The 9,261-nt window shown below is 40.2% G+C and overlaps 1 protein-coding gene across 1 annotated transcript; it reads left to right on the forward strand.

The window, feature by feature from the left end:
• The first annotated feature begins 5,691 nt into the window (after positions 1–5,691).
• LOC146977400 (homeodomain-interacting protein kinase 3-like) lies at positions 5,692–7,888 on the forward strand. Its single transcript, XM_085794321.1, has one exon. It carries the CDS (start codon positions 5,708–5,710, stop codon positions 7,886–7,888), a length of 2,181 nt encoding a protein of 726 aa, XP_085650447.1. The 5' UTR covers positions 5,692–5,707.
• The last annotated feature ends 1,373 nt before the right edge of the window (positions 7,889–9,261 follow it).

Here is a 9,261-nt window from a genome sequence, read left to right on the forward strand (position 1 = left end):
AAACATTCACCATCAGAGACTCACAGCTAGAATACAAATGACACCAGATGTTCGCTGTCATTGTGGAGCGACAGCACAGTCCAAGCCAAGCTAATATGCATATACGGTGAGTGAAAACAAGGGAAGTCACAGCTTGTGAAGATCTGGTTTTTATAGCAATCGCCTCTTTAACACTGATAAATGGCTTTATGTTGCACTGAATTCCTGTTTTAAACAGTAGGATGTCCACCACATTCAAAATGTATTGATGTCAAAGCATTAACTGCACACAATTAACATTCATTCTGTCAACTTTCAGTTCTGTATGGATGAGTTTCTCTGCAAGATCTGTTCCATGTAGCCTTCAGTATAATTTCACCAAAAATGAGGCATTTGGTTTGTCAAGTCAGGCTTCTGCTGACTCCGGGAAAAGTTTTGATGACTGATGTTCCGCATGCAGTAACTTTTACACTCATAAAAAATTGTTACATTTTTGCAGACTGTATTATATTTTACTGCTGTCTCAGCTCAGTGAACAAAAACAGACTTAGCCTGTTGGCCTGTACTAAACAATATATATGTCAAAATGCCAAAAGAGTGAACTCACCGTATAATGGGAAACTCTATTTTGTTTGAGGTTGTTGTATTGCTATTGATATTTCTTTGACTTTAAAAGTGCATTTACTGTGTACATGTCCAGTGTTTTCTTATACTGTAAATAAAACGTATCATTGCTGATTAAATTTGATTGAAAATGTGATACAAATGAATAGAAGCAGATATTACTTCATCATCATATAAGACATGCTGTGTTCATGGTTGACAGTTGCTGACCAAAGAAAAATGTCTGGGCTGATTTTTCTATATTATAAACATTTGTTTGAGGAGAAAGTTTATCATTAATTTAAAAAAAATATATCTTCAAATGAAGGAACTTATCTTTAAGGTTTTTGTCAGAATCAGACAGACTTGGAGGCAAACAGATCTATTTGACAGTAGGTGAGAGTCGGTACACAGGAGGTCAGTCAGAGAAGTACAAAAACACTAGGCAGAGGCAGGTCAAAAACAGGCGAGGGTCAGTACCATAAACCAGGTAACAAAAACGACATTGTAATCAGAACACGAGGGAAATAGCCTAACTCAAGGAATAAAGCTGGAACGCTACAGTCAAAGACGCAGAGAAACTGACAAAGACACATGGGGAGAGTGGGTATAATCACAAGAGGAGGGATGAGACACAGGTGATGACAACTAACAATCAATACACACATGGAAACAAAATAAAAGACAAACAGGAAGCACAAGACAACAAAAGAACAAATCAAACTTGCCATGACAGTTTTCATTTGTCATCATTGTCAAATGACACCTTAGCTGTTGGCATTTGAAAGCAGTATAGGGATTCTATGTAGTCAATCATCTATCAAACAGATACATCTTGGAGGTGGTTTCAATTTTTAATCTCAATCTAAGTGTGATAGTGGAGCTGCTATTTTGCTTACATTGGGACGATGGATTTAAATTAAAAGAACATCAAGCAAAGTTGGAGTTTGTGTGTGTGTGGTGTGTTGTGTTGGGGGGGGGGAGCAGAGAGATTTAGTTTAGAGTATTAAGCTGTTTTATCAATTGTCTTCTCATTCCCACTGATGCTCATTCTCTCAGTTTCTCTATCTGTCAGACACAGAGGGTATGGACAACTGCATGTTAATTTCATGCATGTTACACCCATGCCAGAGTAAACGCAGCAGAGGGTAAGGGAAAAGTGGATCCAATGCACCAACCTCTTCATACTGCGTCACACACTCAATTCTGTTCAGCCATTTCCACCTCTTGTCGTTCATTTCCTCTCCAAGCAAGTATTTCATTAGGAGAAGAACTCAAATTATTTTTTCTTGTTTTTCGGTGACTCTCCTCTGAGCACTTATTTCTTATTCCTGACTGCTGAGTGACTGCTGCTCCACATTTAATAAGTCATGAAATGCAGAAGGTAGTTACAAAATGAAATTGTTTATCTCCATCCTGTTTGTGCCACACAAGTGTTAGGCCAGGAGAAGCAAACCATTTCATGTCCCCTTTCCCCCCACAAATCAGTGTCAGAGTATATGTGACCAATATGTGACCACCTTGGTTGTTGATAAAAGCGTCACTTTAATTTGGCACATTACCAGGCGTACATTTGCCTTGTGACCTTGTTGCAAGTAAATGCACACAAAAAAGTACATATGATAAAAGAAGAACCAATCCGGATTTTGATAAAGCCATGAGCACTGATCTTTGATGCATGCCATATGGCTTCAGAGCCACTGAATGTTTAAGTTATGAATATAGCTCCTGTCCTGCATACACTTGAGGTGTGCTTCACTGAATAAAAGTCTCCGATGAGTGCTCAACCAAAAATAACAATCTTAGAAGAAGGCAGAACACCAACTTAAAAAATAAATAAATAAATGAATAAAACAAGAAGATGGAAAAGTGTTACTCTCAACAGTGGACTCCATTACCTTGAGGTATTATGTCCTTCACACTTTATCAGTGAACAAAATACCTCAGTCAGATAAAGGTAATCTCAGGTGAAGCTAATTATGCACATACAGTAATGACATATGACATGTGAGATGACACTGGTGTAGCTAATAATGATTATGGTTTGTTGCCATGTGTTACAGTGATTGATGCCAGAGAGGCAGTATGCAAATAGCTGAAAGCTCAATAAATTAGGGGGAGTCACAATTACTGACCTATCTCTACTAAAACTATTCTGAGTTTGTGATTGTGAAATGTTGTTCTTTACTTCTAACCTTTAGTAAGCTGCTTCTAAACCTAAGTTGTTACCACATTGCAAACATAACAGTTTTTGTTGTTGTTGTTGTTGATGATGAACTGAAAAGTTACACCAGCAATGTTTTATGCTGTTTACTGAATGAGAAATGAAGTCAAAGAATCAAGCTCCAAGTTTTTTTTTTGTTTTGTTTATGAACTCAAAAATGAATCTTCAAATCATAAAAGTAAACGCTATTGTGTTTATTGGGAAGTTGCAAATATCTTGTTTTCTAGGCTAATGCATTTCTGAGTAACTGGAGAACAACATGGTGATGTTTTGGTTTGTCCAATAATTTTAATGTAATATCAGCTATTGTTGACATTCAGGCATACACCCTGTTTTCTTTGTGAAAGGAACTCCAAACTGAATGAATGAATGAATGAATGAATGAATGAATGAATGAATGGATGGATAAATAGTTGCACATTAAAGTCAGGAAATCAGTTTCTTCGTGCAGGGAATAAAAAAAAAGTCCAAATATAGAAATTTGTTTAACCTGGGCAATGCCTTTAATACATGGCTGACAGGTTATTACTAATGAGCTTGTTGCTGGTTGCGAAAATGCTGACCCTTTGTGTAGGGTTAACCATGTATTAGGGACCGTTCGTTATTTATGGAATGGGCCACCGGAGGAAAATGGGGGGGGGTCATGTCATAATATTCTTTGTTGAGGGGTGGGTCCACTAAAAAAAAAAGGTCAGTGAGGGGGGGTCATTCAACATTTTGTCTGGAGGACACTGCAATGCCCGCAGAAAATAAAAACAAAACAAAAACGGGACATTTCAAAGCTGCAAGCACTGATGACAATGAGAGCAACGGCCCCCGAATCACAAGGTTATTTTATGTTGCCCTGATCTGCCCTGAGTTGGTTTCGAACCCGGGTCTCCCGCACCGCAGGCGACGATGCTAACCGCTTCGCCAAGAAATCAATAAGGGTTCTGCCCGCGGCTTAGCACGTCTTTTATTGATGAGTGAGTTTAACTTCAGTACCGTACAGAGGCTACGCTGCCTGCCTGCCTCATTGCGTAACTCTACATAGTCTGAGCAGCACGTACGTTCACCTTGCTTTTGTGAATTGTAAACAAGTACACCCCCCTCGGTTTTCGCGTCCAGCAGTTTAGCGGCTAATTCAACTGCAGTGATGGATAACTGTACCGGAGAGGCTCAACTTCATGAACTACATTTGAGGAATAAACGGCAGCTTTTACCTGACGGGAGACCGACGCCTGAGCTACGGTAGCTAACAGTTAGCTGGTTTTATCTACTTTCTCTCTCTCTTTCCCTCTCTTTCTTACACACACACAGTTGTCTGTCATATCTGTCGTAAACCTTGTAATAATACGTTGTTGTTGAGTACGGTTCACATTATTGTTGCTTCGGTTTGAGTGTGGATTAATTGTTAATGGCTTGTTGTGTAATGTGAGCTGGTCCAAAATCGCGATTCTGTTATTGATGAGTTGGGTTTTAATAACAGCTGGTAAATGGCATGGATTGATGAGAAGGTGTTGCACACATAGTTGTCAAAATGAAATAATGTAGTGTCACGCGCTACGTGATGCGATGTCACGTGTCGATGGCCGGGGGGGAGGGGGGGGGGGCATGTATCTTTTGATAAGGCTTAATGCAGGGTCATGTTAAAATTTACTGACAGGGGGGTCATGTAAAAAAAAAAAAAAGTCCTGTGAATCCCTCCGGTGGCACTGATGATAAATAACGAACAGTCCCTTAACTATTTTTTTTCAACTCAGAGACTTTGATTTGTCATAGCAATGGGTTCAGGTCAATCAGACTAACAGTGTAAGGTGTTTGCCTTCAAGCTGATGTACATTTCCAGGAAATTGGTCCAGTTTTAATTATTTAGTTTTTAAAAAATTATTTGTTCAGACTTTTTAAATTCTCAGCCCCCCGAAAGGGCTTGACAAAAGCACATGAAGGAATAACTCGTGCTTTCCCTTGATCTTCTTTATTTTGTATTACAAATGATCACAGGTGACCACACAGGTAACGGTTACCTGTGTGGTCACCTATGACCTGTGTGGTTACCAGGTCATAAACCTGAAAGGAATAACCACAATACCAGGTAGTATTCATGAAATTATAACCTTTAAATAGCTATTTTTACTTGTTTACATTACTTTTTACTTTACATAAAAATACCCCTTTTTGAATTAACACAATAAATTGTAATCAATACAGCGAACCAAATGATTAAATCAGTGTCAGTACCAGCAGTAGCAGCCAGCCAAGTACCAGCCCAGAATGCTAACGGCGCTAGCATAACAAGCTAATCGGGAGCTAGCGGAAATGCTAACGCTAACTAGCGGCGCTAATCGCGAGCCCTAAATAACACTCTCATTCTTCCAAGACTGCTTACCAACGAAACAAGCATCAACACATTATATCCTTATTGCTACTCATTGTTAGCAGGCTATTTCTTAGCTACAGCTCACCAATGGGCCATGTGCCTCTGCCAGAATCCCGGACACAACTGCCGTGATCAGCAACACCGGAAGTCACACTGACTTTTCAAAATAAAATGCAGAGGTATAAAACTCTTAAATAAAATACTCAGAGCTACAAATAATGATTAAATAATGAAAGTCTTAACATTATTATCATTACTCATTCATTAATTATGTTTTTGACTGTAATTGTGTTATGACATCATTGATGACGCCATCATAGGAACATGTACTACAAATGTGTTCTGATGATGATGATGTCATAGATGACATCATCAAAATGTAATTGTGTTATGACATCATTGATGACACCATCATAAGAACAGTACATTAGTGAGTGTTCTGATGATGATGTCATAGATGGCAATAGTACTTTTCACAGTGAACAAGTGGCAAGTGAACTACTGTAGGCTACTACACCTACTTTGAAACATTTTTCTGAAAAATGCCTTCCATTGAATCTTCAAAAACTTTTCCATTGAAAGAAGGGGATATACTCAACAGCAGTACCTCTTGCTATAGGATAAGGGCTTTTAATGGAGAGGGATGCTTTGGTAAAGTCGCCAAATGTCATAACTTTATCAATGGCAACATGGTGGCAATCAAAATCTTCAAGAACAACAAAGATGACAGCGTTGAATCAGAGGTGGCCATCCTAGAAGCAGTCCGGGCTCTTGACCCAGACAAGAAGAACATTGTAGAATTCATTGAGTATTTCAAATTCAATGACCTCTCTTGTCTAGCCTTCGAAATGCTAGACAAAAGCCTTTGGGACCTAATAAAGGAGAGAGATTGGAAGGGGCTGAGTCTCAACGAAATCCGGCCTGTGACCCACCAGTTACTAGTAGCCTTTGAAGCCCTGAGTAAGATAGGAATAATGCACACTGACTTGAAACCAGACAATGTAATGCTTGTCAACCACCAGAATCAGCCATTTAAGATCAAGCTGATTGATTTTGGTCTGGCTCTTCCAGTGCACAAAGCAGAGGTTGGGATGTTAATGCAGGCCTGCGCCTACAGGGCTCCAGAAGTAATACTGGGCCTGCCTTTATCTGAGTCAGTTGATATGTGGGGAGTTGGCTGTGTCATGGTATTCCTGTACTTTGGTCTCAACCTCTTCCCTGCAAACTGTGTATATCGCTGTCTGAAACTTATGTTGCAGCTGCTTGGTGACCTAGATGGTTGCCTGCTGGATTTCGGACAGTTCACCAGCAAATATTTCACCCAGGATCAGGACGAAGAGTGGAGACTAAAAACACCTGAAGAGTATGCAGAAACAAATGGTGGGAAGTCAAACACCAACAAGTTATATTTTGAAAGCGCCGAGAATATAGTGGATGCAGTAATGTCATTTAAAGAAAGAAAGAGTGATGCTGAGTGGGAGGACAGGGTAGAATTTTTAGACCTCATCGTATCTTGCCTGTGTCCCTATGGCAACAAAAGAATTACACCCATGGAAGCCCTAACACGCAATTTTGTAACCATGGCTCACCTGGCATATACAGAGGACTACACCTACGTGGACTCTGCGTTTGACCTCATGATTATTTCAAATCCGCTTTCAGATGAATCAGAAGATGGCCGAAGTTGTAAAGAGTCCAACCTTTCCAACCTTTCACTCTCAGCTGGTGAAATTCAAATAATGGACTGTTCCAGTACTGACAGTGAGAGCTCCAGTAGAATTGGTGCTGGTCTTAATGAAGATAGCAAACAGCCAGAAGATGAAGTAGATTGTGATGATGATATGGACCCAAACAAATCACCTGGACCTGCCAAACAAGCAGACCTTTATGATACAGTTAGAGACACAGCTACTCCCCCTAGAGAAGAGCCAGGCCCCATTGCTTCCCACAATAACGTGCATACAGTCGTCAATTATTTGCCAGTCGTCAGTAATGACAGCAGTAATGCCTCCATCCCTACAAGTAGGGCTGCAGTCTTCATCTCTTCAAATGATGGAACTGCAGCCTTCATCTCTTCAAATAATGGAACTGCAGCCTTCATCTCTTCAAATGATGGAACTGCAGCCTTCATCTCTTCAAATGATGGAACTGCAGCCTTCATCTCTTCAAATGATGGAACTTCAGCCCCCATCTCTTCAAATGATGGAACTGTAGCCTCCATCTCTTCAAATGATGGAACTGCAGCCTTCATCTCTTCAAATGATGGAACTGCAGCTTTCATCTCTTCAAATGATGGAACTTCAGCCTCCATCTCTTCAAACGATGGAACTGCAGCCTTCATCTCTTCAAACGATGGAACTGCAGCCTTCATCTCTTCAAATGATGGCACTGTAGCCTCCATCTCTTCAAATGATGGAACTGCAGCCTCCATCTCTTCAAATGATGAAACTGCAGCCTCCATCTCTTCAAATGATGGTACTGCAGCCTCCATCTCTTCCAACGATGGAACTGCAACCTCCATCTTGTCAATTGATGGGACTACATCTTCCATCTCTTCAAATGATTTAACTGCAAACTACATCTCTTCCCACAATGGAACGTCCATTGGATCTGAAGATGACAACATCAAAACTGTACCTATTAGAGTCCATCTGGAAAAAATATTGCAAAGACTTGGACATTTCTTCCGCAGAGTGGGAAAACTGTTCTGTTGTTGTGTTTAATGCTAAATTGACTCATTCAAATAGCACTCATCTTGTTTTTTAATCTTGTTTTTTATCTTCTCTTTTATCTTATATTATTCTCTCTATCAATCTCAATTAATCTCTTCACCTCTCTACTGTATCTCTCTATCTTTCTTTTGTCATATTTTCTTTCTACTGTAACAATAAGAGACACAGCTACTCCCCCCAGGCCCCATTGCTTCCCACAATAACGTGCATACAGTCGTCAATTATTTGCCAGTCGTCAGTAATGACAGCAGTAATGCCTCCATCCCTACAAGTAGGGCTGCAGTCTTCATCTCTTCAAATGATGGAGCTGCAGCCTTCATTTCTTCAAATGATGGAACTGCGGCCTTCATCTCTTCAAATGATGGAACTGCGGCCTCCATCTCTTCAAATGATGGAACTGCGGCCCTCATCTCTTCAAATGATGGAACTGCGGCCCTCATCTCTTCAAATGATGGAACTGCGGCCTCCATCTCTTCAAATGATGGAACTGCGGCCTCCATCTCTTCAAATGATGGAGCTGTGGCCTTCATCTCTTCAAATGATGGAACTGCGGCCCTCATCTCTTCAAATGATGGAACTGCAGCCTCCATCTCTTCCAACGATGGAACTGCAACCTCCATCTCGTCCAATGATGAGACTACATCCTCCATCTCTTCAAATGATTTAACTGCAAAACATCTCTTCCCACAATGGAAATTCCACTGGATCTGAATATCCTGACACACAATGTATGGAACTGCGGCCTCCATCTCTTCAAATGATGGAACTTCGGCCTCCATCTCTTCAAATGATGGAACTGCGGCCCTCATCTCTTCAAATGATGGAACTGCGGCCCTCATCTCTTCAAATGATGGAACTGCGGCCTCCATCTCTTCAAATGATGGAACTGCGGCCTCCATCTCTTCAAATGATGGAGCTGTGGCCTTCATCTCTTCAAATGATGGAACTGCGGCCCTCATCTCTTCAAATGATGGAACTGCAGCCTCCATCTCTTCCAACGATGGAACTGCAACCTCCATCTCGTCCAATGATGAGACTACATCCTCCATCTCTTCAAATGATTTAACTGCAAACTACATCTCTTCCCACAATGGAAATTCCACTGGATCTGAATATCCTGACACACAATGTATCACAGTTGTGTGAATGTGTGTGTGGGCAACCTGTTCAATAAAAAATGTCTTTAAATATTTAGAATTTGAGACATGATTTGTTATTTTAATACATGTTATTCTTAGTTTTCTGGATAATTTTTGATATGAAAAAACAGGCAAACTCATTTATTGAATAAGGTAATTAGTTAGATATTAGCTGTTGTATAAAAAATGAGAATTAGCCTATAAAAAAGAAGGAAAAAAAACAAT

This window comes from Trachurus japonicus, chromosome 12 (genome assembly GCF_045865225.1).
Source record: "Trachurus japonicus isolate A0001 chromosome 12, Traja_1.0".
NCBI classification, from domain to species: domain Eukaryota; kingdom Metazoa; phylum Chordata; class Actinopteri; order Carangiformes; family Carangidae; genus Trachurus; species Trachurus japonicus.